Genomic DNA, 18,786 nt, shown 5'->3' on the forward strand with positions numbered 1-18,786 from the left:
GTTAAAAAAAAAAAAAAAAAAAAAAAAAAAAACAACCCAATAAACAAAATACAAAAACTAAGAATGTAACTGGATTGTTTGTAACACAAAGAAAGGATACATATTTAAGATGATGGCTACCCCATTTACCTTGATGTGATTATTAGGCATTGTATGTTTGTATCAAAATATCTTATGTATCATATACACACACACACACACACACACACACACACCCCTATATATATAGGTGTTTATGTAGGTGTACATCTATATCTATATATATACGATATACCCACAAAAAATTAAGTTTAAAAAGAAATAAAATATTGCTTCACAATTAAAATTGAAGTCAGGAAATGTCAAAAGAAAAGGGGTGGAGACAGGTACACAGTTGCAATAATGGATTGACTCTAGCACTATATCACAAGAGAAGGGCCTTAGTTCTGGTCAAGGAAGCAAAAAAGTTTAGCCAGGGAATGAAGGTATATGTCTACAGCTTGAGAAACAGATTGGTCATACGTCAAAGTTTGAGAACCCAGCACAAAGAAAACAAAAGCCAAAAAGGCAAGAAAAAAAATGGCTACAGAGTAAAATGGAACAATCATGGCATTCCATGGGAAATACCTGCATAGACATAATAGAAAAAAAGTGTCATTTAATCCATGTATACCTATGGCAAAGCCTAGCTCCTGTTCTTCTTTCCCACAGATTAAATGAACTATCTGGCTACATACCTGACTCTCAACCTTTATATTTCATTCCCAGGACACTGACCAGTTTCTTTTTTCTTTGACATGCTTTTTCATCAATAGAAAAGCCTACCTCTTGGCATAAAAAATCTTCATAACATCTGAAGATAAAGTCTGGAAAAAGCTTGTGGTCTGGATTTTAGGTCTGGGTGTCATCCACAAACAGTAGCATAAATAACAGCAGCACAAATAGTGAAAGTGGTTGTATTGCCTAGGGAAAGAATGTAGAGGAAGCAGACACCAGACTAAGGACTTTTATCGTTTTTTGAATTGCTTTCTGCTGAAAATTTATGTCACTATAACAAGTCCCTGGAAATACTAGCTGAAGGAATTAAATGGAAAACTAACATAGGATGCTATGGAGCAAAAGACTAGATTACTTGCCACTTAAGATCACTGAAAACTTCAGCATTCTACAGTCTTCTGGTGTAAGCATTCATTTGAAAGGTTAAAAAAAATGCTGTTTTATCCTTCTTCAAAAGTAGATATCATTATCTTACTCCAGAATATATGTACTAAAGCTGAAGAATTTTTAAATGTTTATTTTATTTCTTTTGATCACTTTGATGTCTTTTGGCTCTTGCAAAATTTTGCAGAAACAAAGTAATCATATGCAATTTTAGCATTACATCATCTTGGAGAGAATGATTTCTTCATGATTTTAGTTCTTGTTATCTCAACAATCTTATGGGAAATAGAAGCATATTATTTTTAGATTGAGAAACTTATTGTTCAGATACATTTAATTGTTAGTTCAGCATTGTACAGCCTCTACTATAATGTAATATAGAATAAATGTGGACTTCGAGACTAGAAACACCTAAGTTTGAGACAGAATATCACTAGCTTAGGTGTAACTACCTCCACAAATCCTTCTTGCAACAGCCCTCTCATTCATGAGTTATTTTCCTTTTTTGTTTACAAAAAACTCTGGCATAGATCTGGCTTTACAATTGTCCCACCTTTTATTAAAATGATTAGTTGCCATGTCAGTTTCCTCAATTACAACTCCTTAAAACCAAGGAGAATTTGTTCACTATTAAATCTCCAGCACCCAGTACACAGCTCAGCACATTTTAGGTGTTCCTTTAAATATTTGAAAAGACAGGTGAATAGGTAATTTTTAAGTGGCTTGATTTATTTTTCTTAAAGAAAGAATGAAAATAGAGTAATTATAATATTTTTTTCAGGTATGTGGACAAAAAAAATCTAAGCATAGCATGTCAGTAAAATCAGGCCAGAAAATATAAAACTAAAGGCATCACCATGAGCAAAATTTCATGAAACCTTTATTGTCAACATGGACTTCATAACAGCTTGTGTTTGGTTGGGTAGTCAGAGAAATTTCTAGCAATTAATTTAGCTTTCTGGAAATATGCCTGAGAAAATGTCAAGTTGTGAAACTCTGTGGCATATTCTAAGATGGCTACCTTTTTGTATTTATGTAGTTGATAATTTTAATATGAGTGCCAGGAAATGCGACAGAAATTTAGTGCAAAATTTCCTGTTCTCATCTAAGATTTCCCACCAAAGTGTCTAACAGTATCAATAGATTGGACTTTGCAGCTAGTTTCCAGAGACCCCTATCTGTTAAGTAAAAGAGATACATAAGAAAGTTCATGATCTTATATTTGGAACTTCGTGCAATTAAAATCACATATGAATACACACTAGCCAAGGCTAAATGGTTCCCATAATTCTATTTAAAAATCCCTGTTACTGACTCCAGAATTAAATGCCTCAATTTAAAATAATTTATTAAGCAGATCTCTCAAAAAGATGATGCAAGAAATTTCATAAATGGATCTTTTTCAAGTGTGGGAGAATTCTTTGTTGCCCCTATATCTCATTGCACTGATACTTTCATCAAAGACTGTTTCTTTGTGGTTTTGAAAATGTAACCAAATTAATATTTAAATTAAATCATTCAAATTAAATGAAAATGATTTAATTAGACCATTTGATTAAAAGGTTGAATCAAATAAGATCTAGTATTTGATAGCACAGCAGGGTGACTACAGTCAACAATAATTTATTCTACATTTTAAAATAACTCAAAGATTATAATTAGATTGTAACACAAAGAAAGCATAAATGCTTGAGGTGATGGATATCCCATTCACCCTGATGTGATTATTATGCCTTGTATGCTTGTATCAGAAGATCTCATATATATCCCATAAATGAACACACCTTACATGTATCCAAAAATATTAAAAATAAATTTTTTAAAAGACTGAATCAATTAAAGTTATTCAATAGAATACCTTTATAATGTGTGCACTCAAACCAGGCTTTCCTGCCAAGGAAGTTATCTGATGGTTAGAATTTGTCAGATTGGTTATAGTTATCCCCAAATGCTCAAATTCCATTAAGGAGCCAGTGTTTAATTTGGTGAGATCTAACTCATAAAATTAGAAAAATCTATATTAAAACACATGATGCTAACAGGCCAGCAAATACATCCCTAACGGTCAGACTCATGCACAAAAACTACTTCTGATTGGAGTTCATTTTGTCACATCAGGATACCACATCTATCTATGGCAACTAATGAACGATGTGTTTTTTCTATCCTTAGATTCCAGGTAAATTAGTGCTTACATTTTCTTGGATACACTGATGATGACTGAACCTTGGGAGAACACGTACAATTCTGAGTGGAACCTCTTCCATGGTCTAGACAAGTATTTTTAAATGCTTATCGGTTAATACTGAATGCTCAGGCAACATAGAAAAGCCAGAGGAAAAATATTAACACCAGAAATAACATTTGAGGGAAAAAAAGTCCTGATTAGGCCTTGGTAGCTACATGAATGTACAGGTCTGCTTCTCCCCACTCTTAATAAAGACTGCCAAATGCTCTCCATTTCCTATTAATGGGCTCTCTAAGTCCTTTCATTGCTGCCTTATATTCCCTGCTGCTTCATAGGTTGTCTTGAGTCCTTCTGACTAAGCATTATTGGCTGACAGGCATGTGCAGGGAGACTACTGAATCAGATCTTATTGTGAGATGTGAGTTGCTTCTGTGATAAGACAGCTAAATAAATTGCTATAGAATCTTGCTCCTGTGGGATACATCAGTATACATTATATGATCACCAATACTGTGAGTTGATTTCGAAGCCAGATTGGTCTTTGTCTTTATTGCCAAGGTGAGGACCACACTGTAAAGGTTCTGCTAGTAATATCTATTTTAATGTAAATGTTGCAGTAACACATGGAGCCATTTCAAACCTAAGTTTGAGACAGAATATCACTAGCTTAGGTTTTACTACCTCCACAAATCCTTCTTGCAACTGCCCTCTCATTCATGAGAAAAATAATATATGGGAAAAAAAAGGACAGCCAAGAAAAAATATATATGGCTAGCCAAAAAAATATCAATGAAATAAATGCTAATGTTTAAATTTTCCATCAATCCGAAGTGCGGCCAAGGTCAGTCTGATGCCACGAGTTACTTCCAGTGCATAAATGTCCTTCAGATAGGATGATGACTTGAGAAGGCTTGAGAAAATGTATAAAAGATGGATGTGCATAAAGGATAAAACGCCTTCAGTCTTCCTCTACCTGAATCCAGTAATCCTACAAAATACACCTTTCTAAAGTAGAGATCATATTATTTCTGTTACGGCCTTAAAAAGTTTTAATGGGAAAATATGGTATTCTATGGTCCAAACAATAATCTCCAAATGTACTCTAATTTCAGTTGAAATCCAAAGCATATTATAATTTAACATTCGCCCACCTTTTCTAGCTTCCTCTGACATTGACTCAAAGGGTTAATTTCTCTGATGATATCTCACTCTTACATTTTCATTAATTCTTAAGTCATTCCCACTGTCTATAAAGTCAAGTCTTATCTCCTCTTTTCTGCCTTAAGACCCTACTAAAAAGTCATCTTTTCTGGAAAAGATCTAGAACAGTGCCTCACACATAGTGGAGCCTAAATGCATATTAATTAAATGAATAAATGAACAAATTAGTGAATCAGACTTCTGAGCTGATATATTCCTCTTAGAAGTTTGTGTATACCTCTAGTTTAGCATTTATCAAATATTACCATAGTGGAATATGTACATGTATATAAACAAAGAAATAGACAACTTATATGATTTGTATACAAATAGACAAACTATAATTATATGATTCCTTGAAAACACTGACCTGGACTTACTCACTTTTACTTTCTAGAACCTAGCAAATTCTGTAATTCAAAGAAAGTGTCTTACCTAGTACAAACTTCTTGAATAAATGCATCTACTGCTGAATTCAAGTTTATACTACTGGTTATTCCATTTTAATTAATGAATTATTTAGGGTATATTATAAGATATTGCAAAAGGCTTATTTTTCTGCTCATTGTGGTAAGAACGCATATGTTCTAAAACTTTTGAAATATCCCTAAAAATACTTTTTTTTTGTAATTAAAGTAATTTTTTTTTCAGAGATGAAGAATTTTGAGTGACCATTGGACTTAAGACTCATGTCAACCCTTTGTAACTCACAAGGGGTGATACAAATCATGACAACAAATGCCAAAGAGTTCATATTGCTGAGATTTATCTTATTGTTATTTTATAATTTTGAGCAGCATTCGGTATTAGTGATCTGTGGCAGAAATGATTTCTCTACAGAATATTATATTGATGGATAGGAGAACATATTGAAAATAACCTAAAAGTTTTCCAACCCTTGAAATTCAGTAGTGGTAACTGAACTCAAGAAAATGTTATTTGAGTTTGAAAATGTCTCAGTGAAGCCTCTCCCTGATGATTAATTCTTAGTCATCTCTCCCTTCTCTTACTTCACATGACACTTATTGTGTCTTTGTCGCTTGATCTAGACTACTCTACATTGTTTTTTATCTTTTTGTTGGAAACATCAAGGTTAGGAATCATGTCTTATGGCTCTGTCACTCGTATCTGGGGCACCTAAGTGTGCGTGCGTGTGTGTGTGTGTATGCATACTATGGGCTGTTTAGCTGTTTTACCTTTTGGAAATAACTTTATCAAAATACTTTATTGAGTAATCAGCTACTTAACTAACAGGAGATATTTCCTAATGTTTTAGGAGTCAAGGATTTAGACATGTAAGGTAGATCTGTATAGAATAAGAAAGCTTTTTATTCAGTGCTAAGATAATGTGTTGTCTTTACCATGACCTGTAATAGCATATTATGGATAAATAGTATTTTTATGTGATGACTATGTGTTTTTAAATTATGTGTTAATAAACACACAAAAAACTAGTATTTTTATGTGTGTATTAAAACACCATAACATTTTAAACATTGCAGAGAAAACATGATGGGTTTTCACTTAACTAAATTTAAAGAATATGAGTCCTATTTGAAATTTCTTTGTGTAGGCAACCTACCACTGGTCGGAAACGTCAGTTAAATCCCTTAAGTCATACATCCTTCTGCTAACATCCACATTTTAAAAATTATTACATGCAACTGAAAGCTTTAGACATTTAAGCATGAATGTCTAAAGCATGCTAAAATACACACATCCTGGGGAAAATCAAGAATTACATTGTTTACTGACATTAGAACCCCAAACACCATGAATTTGTCAGATTAATATGTTCCTGGCATAACCGAGGCCAGGTATTATTGAGAAGCCTTAAGTGCCTAGGGTTCTCTTGATTGTAAAGGACTGTGGTCTGGTTCAGTGGACAAACCCTGGCTATGGACTCCACTCCTGGCTTTTATAATACTTAGCTCTGTGTCATTAGAACAATCAATTAACCTCACTGAGCCTTGGTTTCCAGATCTGTAAAATGAAGGAACAGAGTACTTTGAATTTTAAGGTCTCTTTTAGTACTAAAAATTTGGTTATAAACTAGTAATTGTCTTCCTAATTATCTGAGGAATATAGAGCTGTCCAAACAATTCTTATAGGCTCAATGAAATTATATTAATAGGGCAATGTTAATACTAATATTATTAATCTGCAGCAAGATTTATATTTACACATGTTTGAAACCACATGAAGGATACAAATATTCTTACCAAAAGTTGTGAATTCCAAAGACCTCTGTTTTGCCACATGCACACCAGAACAACTGGTATAGGCAATAAGTACAAAATTAATTTTACTATAGTTTCCCAATCAGACATTGTCTGTTCCCTAATTGCTGATAGTTCAATCCTCAAATCCCAGTAATTATTCTTTTTCATATATACTGTTCTTGGCTACAGCCAGGTACTCCATTTATGAGAACAGACTTCATTTCAGTCTGACTAGGGTTATTTCAGTCACCCACTGTCTGCCTTGGCAAAATTTTCTTTAGCTTGATTAAATACTTGTTGCCAACTTCCCAAGTGAGAACACTTATGGAACAATGTGCTCTTTTGCAGACATTAACCCTATTTAACCCTGATTGCACAATAAGGAATTTATTATTTAATTACTCTAAGGCCAGGAGGTAAAATCTGAAGGCACTTTTGTGCCCACGGATGTTTAGTTTATATACGCTGTGGCTTAGGTTAGAAAATCAAGGCACAGTGTTGACCAATCAGTGAAACTGAACTCTTAATAATTAGAAAACCCTATATTAAATGGTATTCACTAGAATTTACCTCAGGACAAACACAGGTGGATTGGAGTAAAGAAGGCCACAACTTGGCAAAAATTATGTCCCTACAGGCATCAAAATTCAAGATACAGGGAGACAAAACTATTACCAAATGGATTTATAGTGGCAACATATTTGTCTTACCAGAATAGGATATTTGTTAAAAAAATAATAAAAATAAAATAAAAATAAAACAAACAAAAAAGAAAAGTATTATATGTCTGGACAATAATGGACAGACTCTGGGGCTTAGTAGTAGAAACTGTCTTTCTAAAACAAAGATCACATGGAACAGTGAGTTTTGAATTTTAGAGTGCATCATAATTACCTGAGGAGCATGTTAAAATGCTGATCCAAACATCAGATAATTCTGATGCACACACATGGTCACATTCTTAAGAATTGTGACTATAATGAATGAAAATGGCCATCTAAAGATCACATATAAAGTTTAGGCATGGGAAATACAGACTGGTAAACTCAAATCTTCCAAACTCCTTATCCACTTTATAATTATTTAAGCCATTAGATAATAGTTCTGTGTGTGTGTGTTTATTGTCTGTGGTTCTCTACAAGATTTTAATTTCCTTAAAGGTAAGGACTATGCTTTTTGTTTATCACTGTAAACCCAGCATCTATTATAAATACTCAGTATCTAAACTAATGGATGAATGAACGAATGAATTTACTTCTTATCTCTAATTGCCAAAAACTGGAAAAAATTTGGCTCAAGCTATCCCATTTTCCTACTTATAGATTTGACATTAAATAGTTATAAACTTGGGAGTGGGAGGAAAATTTCCAGTGTTTTCTGAGAAGAGAGGAAGAATTCATTTCTTTCTTCTACCTCATACTGTCCCTCTTCCTCATACCAATGCAATGGATTATCTCTTCTTAAAGTAATTTTGCTTTCATTTCCTGTGGATTAAAGAGGGGCTAAGAAAATTTTCAGAGACTGCTCTGTCAATTTTGATATGTTGGTGTGCATATTTTATGCAAGTATGCATTCATATACTCATTATTATTATTATTATTATTTTGAGACAGAGTCTTGCTCTGTCACTCAGACTCAGATGCAGTGGCACAATCTCAGCTCACTGCAACCTCTGCCCCCAGGGTTCAAGCGATTCTTCTGCCTCAGCCTCTGGAACTACTGGCATACACCACCATTCCAAGATATTTTTTGTATTTTTAGTAGAGACGAAGTTTCACCATATTGGCCAGCCTGGTCTCGAACTTCTGATCTCATGATTTGCCTCCCAAAGTGTTGGTATTATAGGCGTTAGCCACTGCACTCGGCCCCCTATACTCATTTATATGCTTGTATCTGAATATTCATAAGCACATTCAGATTAATATACTGGAACATGATACATGTATTGGTCCATTCAATTTTTCTGTAAATTTTTTTTTTTTTTCTGTGAGATGGAGTCTTGCTCTATCACTCAGGCTGGAGTGCAGTGGCACAATCTTGGCTCACTGCAATCACTGTCTTCTGGGTTCAAGAGATTCTCCTGCCTCAGCCTCCTGAGTAGCTGGGATTACAGGCCACCATGCCCAGCTAATATTTGTATTTTTAGTTTCACCATGTTGGTCAGGCCAGTCTCGAACTCCTGACCTTGTGATCTGCCCGCCTCAGCCTCCCAAAGTGCTGGGATTACAGGAGTGAGCCACCACACCCAGCCAATTTTTCTGTAAATCTTTTGATCACTTTTATAATATGATTGAATTATTATGTATTATATAAGCCCATTTATGGATTTGGTTGGTGTGCTCATGGTGCTATTAATTGCCATGGTCAGAAAGCCATATTTATTCAGAATTTAAAAGGGCCTTGTCAATTTCTCTTCTTTGATACTGCTAGAAAAATATATGAAACATTTTGGTTTTTTTATTTGGAGATAGGGTCTCCCCTAGTCGCCCAGGCTGGAGTGCAGTGGCATGATCTCAGCTCACTGCAACCTCTCATTTACTTATTTTAAAAATTCCAAATGTTCCAGTGATGAACTAAATAATCTTGAGCATAAAGAATAGCTACAATGTTTCCATAATAAAACTTGTGAATAAGAATAAATGGAGGGGGCGGGGCCGGGCATGGTAACGGCTGGAAAGCACAGGAGGCTGGACCGGAGGGAGGCGGAGGAACCGGTGTCCGCCGCCGCCGCCGCTGCTCCAGCCTATTCCTTGTGGCCACTGTGGGTCCTGCCTCAGCCATGATGATCCACGGCTTCCAGAGTAGCCACCGGGATTTCTGCTTCGGGCCCTGGAAGCTGACGGCGTCCAAGACCCACATCATGAAGTCGGCGGATGTGGAGAAATTAGCCGATGAATTACATATGCCATCTCTCCCTGAAATGATGTTTGGAGACAACGTTTTAAGAATCCAGCATGGCTCTGGCTTTGGAATTGAGTTCAATGCTACAGATGCATTAAGATGTGTAAACAACTACCAGGGAATGCTTAAAGTAGCCTGTGCTGAAGAGTGGCAAGAAAGCAGGACGGAGGGTGAACACTCCAAAGAGGTTATTAAACCATACGATTGGACCTATACAACAGATTATAAGGGAACCTTACTTGGAGAATCTCTTAAGTTAAAGGTTGTACCTACAACAGATCATATAGATACAGAAAAATTGAAAGCAAGAGAACAGATTAAGTTTTTTGAAGAAGTTCTCCTTTTTGAGGATGAACTTCATGATCATGGAGTTTCAAGCCTGAGTGTGAAGATTAGAGTAATGCCTTCTAGCTTTTTCCTGCTATTGAGGTTTTTCTTGAGAATTGATGGAGTACTTATTAGAATGAATGACACGAGACTTTACCATGAGGCTGACAAGACCTACATGTTACGAGAATATACATCACGAGAAAGCAAAATTTCTAATTTGATGCATGTTTCACCTTCCCTCTTCACGGAACCTAATGAAATATCCCAGTATTTACCAATAAAGGAAGCAGTTTGTGAGAAGCTAATATTTCCAGAAAGAATTGATTCTAACCCAGCAGACTCAAAAGAAAGTACACAATTGGAATAGATAATATGCTCACTGTAGAATCTGACTGGACACCTTGACTATTTCTGGTAAAAGATGGGCAGAACGAGTATGCCTCTGAAAATTTTATTGGTTTATTCTTGTGGAGAATACCGAGAAAATGTGTATTTGCCCATTGCTAAATATGAAATATGCCATTTTATATTTATTTGTCCCAAGTGTCTTTTTGTAAGAGGAGAATAAACAAGGAGTTACTGATCAAAAAAAAAAAAAAAAAAAAAAAAGAATAAATGGACAAAATACCCTTTTTTGTGATTAAATCTTCATGTAATTCTTTAAGTGCAGATGAAACAAGCACCATAGTAGGTCTATTTTCTAAATGGGAGAAAGGAAAGGGGTATTCATTTTCTACTCTATGCCTCTAATAGACATGTACATTGGTTTAAGTGCTTATGTTTCAACTTCTAAAATGAATTTTTACAAATAGAATGAAAGTTATCTATCTATTTGTCTATCACACATCCTATTACAATGAATTCCCATAAAGCAGAAAATTATTTTTGCTGCAAAGAGGTGGGTCAACTTAAATATTACCTAACCTAAGTGGTTAATTGGCTGGGATTAGGAATCTTTTTGATTTTGTAAAACGTTTCAGTGTAATGGTATTTTTAAACTTTATTTCCTTCAAACATATGCATATGATAGAGAAATTGCATTTAAAATTCATTATAAATATAATAAAATGAGTAGGAGTAAGGATTTGGAAGGACATATAACTGGATATTCGCATTTAAACTATTGTGGAACTTCTCGAATACCGTAAGGTTTTTGATTACCCTGAAAAAAACAGTGGTACCTTGTCCCTAGAAATCCATAAAAAGGGAACAGACATCTAACTCCATATAGTGTATAGATATTTTTTAGGTTCTAATATGACAGACTATTCAATCGCTTATAGTCTATCTCAGAAAAAAACATTTTTCTTATGCAAAATGTAAACAAAATATAAATGCTTAGATGTGCAAACCTAACTCAGCATTGTTCAAAAGACACTTGAAGTACCTGCAGATAAATATAAAAACTTGACAGGAAATAAAATAAAATTCTTAGAATGCTAAACATATTATTTTACAATAATAGTAGATAATACTTACATGTCGCTTACTATGTGCCAGACACTGTTACATGTTCTTTGTCATCATACGTGATTCCTTATATGACTTATCTAAGGTGCCTTAGTCCTCATATCAGTGAGGCACATACTATGATCATCACCATCTTAAATATTAGAAATCTTGAGTGTATGAGAGCCCTTGGATAAGAGACAAACTTCTTACCCTTCTTATCAGTATTGACCTTAGTTGTGAGTGTGCTAGCAGTATTTCCTTTTGTTACCTCTATAGTCTCTGTGTTCTAAGCTCAAAGACCACTTTTTAATTTTTAGGGGTTGTTAGCATTTTTTTAAACTTCACAATTAAGATCACTTCTAATTACTGTTAATTATTTAATTATTTTCTTTCTTTCTGAGAAAGTACTGGAACAGATTAACCTCCCTGCAGGAATCAATTAAGAAATAATTAATGAAACTTTCAAAAGCTTTAAATTCCAATGAAAACTTGAAGCACTGAGAATATCTGCCTCAACATTTTATAGGGTGTATGCCAGCAATCAGTGGGAAGCACGAGGATATTCTGTTCCTTGTAAGTGTAAAGTATGATAAAACATTAATCTTAAATCTCTTACGTAGTAACAAAACAAGACCTACACTAAAATATTTGGCAGTTTGTGGCACAGCTGCAATCTCAAGTAGCCTTCTCTTTAAATTATCACAAAAGGGTAATTAAACTGTTGCAAATTCTTTCCTATGGAATTATCCCTGGGCCAAAAGTGTGAAGCAAATAATTTTCTTCTTGAGATAATGTTACTAAGGAGGAGGTCTCAGTTTTCTCGAGAACTGTAATTTTTCTAAGGGTTCTTTCAGTTTACTTTGAAAAGACTGACATTAATAAAGTCATTTCATGCCAAACTTAAGTTAAAGTAGGAAGATGAAAACTTGAATATGAAATATATTGACAATATTTTCCAGAAATATCCCACTGGATGTGGTGGCTCATGCCTGTAATCCCAACACTTTGGGAGGCTGACATAGGCAGATTGCTTGAGTTTGAGACCATGAGTTTGAGGCCAGCCTAAGCAACATGGTGAAACCCCATCTCTACAAAAAATACAAAAATTAGCTGGGCATGTTGGCATGTGCCTGTAGTCCCAGCGACCTGGGAGCCTGAGGTGGTAGATCACTTGAGTCCTGGGAAATTGAGGCTGCAGTGAGCTGTGATTATGCCATAGCACTCTATCTTGGTCAACAGAGAAAGACCCTGTCTGAAAAAAAAAAACGTCCCTGACTTTGCTTGTAACTATACCTCATTTCATCTGAATTGGGAAGATTACATTCATTAAGGGTAAAAATGTTATTAGAATTCATATTCATGAGGCCAGGGGCAGTGGCTCATGCCTGTAATCCCAGCACTTTGGGAGGCCGAAGTGGGCGGATCACCTGAGGTCAGGAGTTGGAGACCAGCCTGGTCAACATGGTGAAACCTGTCTCTACTAAAAATACAACAAAATTATCTGGGTGGGAGGAGGGCGCCTATAATCCCAGCTACTTGGGAGGCTGAGGCAGGAGAATCGCTTGAACCTGGTAGGAGAGGTTACAGTGAGCTGAGAAGGTGCCACTGCACTCCAGCCGGGGCAACAAGAACAAAACTCCATCTCAAAAAAAAAAAAAAAAAAAAAAAAAAAAAAGAATCTAATCTCATGAAAGGTAAAAATGTTATTAGAATGCAAAGCGTATATGGTTAGTAAAAATCTGTAATTGGTACAAAGATAGAAGAGAGGAAATGCAGGGGCAGGAATAGGAAATTACTTAGTTTTCTCTTCGTTTAATTAATACTATTGGGTAAAAAAATGCAGAACTGATCCCTGAACTTTAACAGGATTTTTTCATTCTTCAAACCCTTATCTAAACTCAACATATATTGAAAAACTAATGTCCCCCTTATTCCAGGGAATATTTTGAGGATTTCTAATTTAGCTTTGATGTCTTTATTTCTGCATGAAAAGAAAACCCTGGCATTCAACCGTTAGAACCATTTAGAGCAAAACTGAATGGCCGTTTTATACTTTTCCTTTTCTAATCTATTTCATTCAATCTCCTGCATTTCAGATGAGGTCTCTCAAGCATTTATAAACTTTCAGTTCATTTTTTTCCATACCCAACAGATTCCTGGCTTATGAAATCATAAATATTTTCTGGCACCCAATTTTGATGACCTGCTTTTCATACTCTGTGTTCTACTGCCTTCTTAAAACCACAGTTCTGGTACATATTTTTCTGCATGCAAATTGATGCAATGTGTACTGCAACAATTGGCTTCCTTCTATAAAATTTTGGAAAGCTCTTTCAACTTTATTGGTAGATTTGTGTTGTATAGAGTCCTCTGGGGAACCAGGCACAAGGACAGATGGCTCCCTCTTATTCAGGATATAGTGTGGTCCAGAAAAAGATTCATCTGGTCTTTGAATTTGGAAAGACTCTCTGTTGCCCAAAAGTGGGTAACTAGTACAAATGTATGCCAAAGACTATATTTCTTGGCAGATGTAGAAAATTGTAATTGATTGCATTTCAGTTCCCTGTGTTTTGTGCCACAATCACTTAGTAAAATGAAAACCAGGGGAAAGAATCAACCAAAATACTTTAGCAATAATGACTTTTTGGGGAAAAAAGCAAAACAAACAAACAAACAAAAAATCCCACCTTTTTTTGACTGACAAAACACAACTTAGAAACTTAGACCCCTAGGGAGAAGTAGGCTGTTACACTGGTCTATGTGATTTCAAGTCAATTGGGCTCAAAACTTTTAAACTATTAGGCTGAAGACACTATTTTGACACCTTTTTAAATAGAATTTTAATATAATTAGAATTTTCTGGAGCCCTTTGAGTAATTTGCATTTTTCTCAGACTGCTTTTGTGATTTAATTTTGTTCTTGGTTATTTCCAGTTCTACTGTGACATAGCTAGGTATAGATTTATTTTTATTTGTTTTACTTGGGTAATCATCGGTCTTCTTAAATCTTTGATGTCTTTCATTAGCTCCAGAAAATTAATTATATTATTTCCAAATACTGTCTCTCTAACCCAATCTCTTTCTCTGTTTCTATGCAAGCCCAATTAGATATTTTGTTACTTTTCTCTGTATGTTACTTTTTTTTTTTTTTTTTGAGACAAGGTTGGCTGGGACTTGGTGGCTCATGCCTATAAACCCAGCACTCTCAGAGGCTGAGGTCGGGGGATCACTTGAGCTCAGGCATTCAAGACCAGCCTGGGAAACATAGCAAGACATTGTCTCCAGAAAAAAATTTAAAAATTAGCCGTGTCTGGTGGTATACACTCATAGTCCCAGCTATTCAGGAGGCTGGGGCAGGAAGATTACTTGAACTCAGGACATCAAGGCTGCAGTGGGCTATGATCACACCACTGCACTCCAGCGAGGGCTGAAGAGTGAGATACTGTCTCCAAATAAAATAAAATAAAATAAAATAAAATAAAATAAAATAAATATATATAGAGAGATGGGGTCTTGCTCTATCATCCAGGATGAAGCGCAGCAATGCAATCAAAGCTCACTATAACCTCGAACTCCTGGGCTGAAGGGATTCTCCCACTTCAGCCTCTCAAGTAGGTAGGAGTACAGGTATATACCACCACACCAGGCTAATATTTTATTTTTAAATTTTTTTTGCAGAGTCATGGTCTTGTTATGTTACCTGGGCTGGTCACAAAATCATAGCCTCAAGTGATCCTCCCACCACAGCCTTCCAAAGTACCGGGAATACAAGCATGAACCACTGAACCCAGCCTATCTTACATATTTCTTAACCTCTCTTATGTTTTCTACATCGCCCTGTCTTTTGCATTTTTGACATTTTCTTCTGATAACTTTCTGTTTACTAATTCTCTCTTCAGCCTTGTCTAAACTGCTCTTAATTTGCTCTTAGTTTTGTTGTTGTTGGTTTTGTTTTTGATTTTTAGAAGATCTGCTTTGTTTCTCAGATAAGCCAGGCCATTTTTATAGATATGGTGCCCTGTAGAAATTTTTCACCTTATAGTTTTTCTTTATCGATAGTAATAATACTTGCTGATATAATATCTGAAGTTTGTCAGGTATATTTATTATATTTGTTGTTTTTCTGCCTCTTGCCAGTGGTACCTTGAACTTGTGTGTGCCTAATTGTTGCTGTTTCTCAAGGGGCTACTTATTCTCTTTGGAAAATTATTTTCAGAATGGGGTTGCTTTTCAGAGAATATTAGCATTTGCTTCTTTCAGACCTTTAGGGGCATACATTCCAAAATTATTACCAACAAAATTTATAGCTTGAACTTTCTGAACAACCTAGTTGATGTGAATCTGGATGACAAATCACTGTGAGTTCTGGCTTATGGTTTAAAGTGATCAGGGACAGGTTTACTCTTACCCTCAATTCTAAGGCACCTTTTCTTGCAGACCCTAGGGGTGAGGTTGTGGTTTACGTTTACCTCTGTTTTATCCTTATACTTATGGTATAGTTCTTTAGGGTGTCAGCTTAAAGGAGGATAACCTTCTATTTGAATCCTTGTCTGCCTACTTTCAGATTCCCTTATTTAGCAAATTTCCACAAGACAATAGTTGCCTCAGTTCTGAGCTGCCCACATCTGGGTTGCATCCTTCATTTAGATTTTACTCTCTAATTCCTTACTCTACTGCCAGCTCTTCGATAATTTCATACATGCATACATACATATGTGTGTGTGTATATACATACACACAGTTGTTTACCAGTATTCATGAGGAATTGGTTCCAGAACACCCTCAGATACCAAAATCTGCAAATGCTTTAGTCCCTTACATAAAATAGCATAATATTTGCATATAACCTATGCACCTCGCATATACTTTAAATCATCTCTAGATTACTTACAATACCTAATACAATGTAAATCTTATGTGAATAGTTGTTTTACAGTATTGTTTTTATTTGTATTATGTTTATTATTGTTTTGTTACTTTTGTTGTTTTTAAAATATTTTTGATCTATAGTTGATTGAATTTCCAGATACAAAAGGCTGACAGTTCATATAAACATATGCACACAAACACACTCACATATACATTACATCCAATATACTTGTTTCATAGTGTTACTTCAAAAAGCCTAGTATATAATCTTACATAGAACAGAATTCATTCATAAACTTATAAAATAAAGTATCTTCTTGTAACCAGTGTCTCCAATTCTACAAATAAGTTGACAAGCAACAAAACATAACAAGAATCTGAGCTGAAAAGATTTTGTAATCCAAGTATAGACTTGTTATTTGAGATAGTTGCTAGCATCTGACTATGAAAATACTCCAGTGGCCTTATAGAGTAGTGGCAATGTGAATCTAAATGGCCCTAATATCCATGTGAAACTGTTACCTTGCTTGAGTTGAAACAATTTTTACTTAGAATAAAAAGCTGCATTAGAGATGCAGCTTTTACATTTAAAAGTAATTGCAAAAATTGCAATGACTTTTGCACCAACCTATATACAAAACGTCAGTACTGTTAACAGGTACTTAGCTTTGTTTCCACCCTGAAAGACACAAGAGAAAACATATTCGGTGGTTTTAATGGCTGTAGGGAAGGGAAAAGGAAGGTTTCTTTTAATACTTGTTCTCCCACATACTTTCTGCAGCTTTGAAATTTAGTTTTCCTGTCTAAAATTTGAGAAAATTGCCTATTATATTCACTTTACAGGGTTGTTCAGAGATATATCGAAAAAATGTTATGAATACATCAAATATTTAAGCTATCAGCTACAGCCTCCCACACAAGATGACACACTTCTGCCTGAGCTTCCACTGTCCTGATATCTACTGTACTGAGCTAAATTCAGGTCTAGGCAATTAAAGACAATTAAAAAATGCTGCTGCATCAAGAGGCAATTTGATGTTTTGCCAAATAGCTTCTAAAATGGAATCCTGGGGAGGCTAGTCAGTCTATAATTAAGGGCATAAGATTGATATACAGAACTTTTAATTCCGTTTTATCAGTTGGCCCTAGATATATTTATTCTCCATTTCTTTTGTTTATGAAGAGTCCAAAAAGATAGTAAAGAGAATCAAGATGGGAACTGTACTAGTGGCCAGGAACTTAAAGTTTTCTATCACTGACTTGGAATAGCAAATTTTCCTGGGCCAATAGCACAGCCCTCCACCTGCGTCCTGAGGGTCAGTCATGGTCTCTTACAAATGAGGCTTCATCTAGGTAGCTCTGTTTCTATAATATAATGGCAGGTGTAAAGTTTTTTTTTATGTGAAAAAGGAGAAATAATTAACCATACATGATCATTTCTGTCCTTAGTATAACATATATGTTGCATACAAAAACACTAATCCAATACTGCACTGTGGGCTGGAAGGCACTTCCATTTGTAAGCTGACTTATGAGATATTGCAGTTTTTGCCTGTTATTTTGGAAAATGTTGATTTTTTCCCTTTTTTCTTCATTGCTTGATCTCATCCTACTATATTACCACTCAACTAGGACAGATTCTCAAATGTTTCTATCATGTGAATGTAAATATAATTTGCCTGATCACTTTTATTAGAGGCTTCTAAAATAACATTCTAATAAAATCAATTCCTAAGAATAATTTTGTTAATAATTAATAATTACAATATCACATGTACTAAGATCCAGATACTTTATGAGCTTAATCTCTAACCCTCAATACCATGCTGTTTCCCTGTTAACATAGGTGAGAAAACATTTACCAAAGGTGGGATTGTAGAGATTGAAACCTACGTTCATCTGATACCAAAATTCAAGTTCACCTTCACTGCAACACCTTGGAAAATACCATTGAGTTAATGGTATTTCATGCTTATTGACAGATGAATTGACATGGAACCTCGAATATATTCTACTTTCATTATTAAAAAATATCTTCAGAAAAAGGAAGATACTAATTTGTACAGTGACAGCACCACCCACAAGTAGGGGTAGAACTTTATTTTCTTCCAAACATTTTCTGTTATGTAAATATAGGCATTATACATTTCTACAGGAATTTATTCTGTCTCTAAAGGAATATAGCAAAATCACTATTTGCTTCCGGATTTTCATTGGAACTGGACATTTCAGCTTTACATTAGCTATCATTAGTCAGAGTCACTGAATTTGGACAGTACTGATTTATAAACTTCTTCACCCTATAATCCCAGCACTTTGGGAGGCCAAAGTGGATAATCTGTGGTCAGAAGTTTGATACCAGCCTGGCCAACATGAGGGAACGTCTCTACTAAAAATACAAAAATTAGCCGGACATGATGGTGAGCACCTGCAATCCCAGCTACTCAGGAGGCTGAGGCAGGGGAATCACTTGAATACAGGAGGT

At 35.1% G+C, this 18,786-nt stretch overlaps 2 protein-coding genes across 3 annotated transcripts in view; one reads left to right on the forward strand and one right to left on the reverse strand.

The window, feature by feature from the left end:
- Window positions 1-18,786, reverse strand: part of HTR2C (5-hydroxytryptamine receptor 2C) — a 282,832-nt gene that overhangs the window by 106,787 nt on the left and 157,259 nt on the right. The gene's annotated exons all lie outside the window — the stretch shown is intronic.
- LOC116531841 (TIP41-like protein) lies at window positions 9,399-10,565 on the forward strand. The gene has a single exon (XM_032250776.1). It carries the CDS (start codon window positions 9,530-9,532, stop codon window positions 10,346-10,348), a length of 819 nt encoding a protein of 272 aa, XP_032106667.1. The 5' UTR covers window positions 9,399-9,529; the 3' UTR covers window positions 10,349-10,565.

This window comes from Sapajus apella, unplaced genomic scaffold, assembly GCF_009761245.1.
Source record: "Sapajus apella isolate SASKATOON/1434 unplaced genomic scaffold, GSC_monkey_1.0 scaffold73, whole genome shotgun sequence".
NCBI lineage: Eukaryota > Metazoa > Chordata > Mammalia > Primates > Cebidae > Sapajus > Sapajus apella.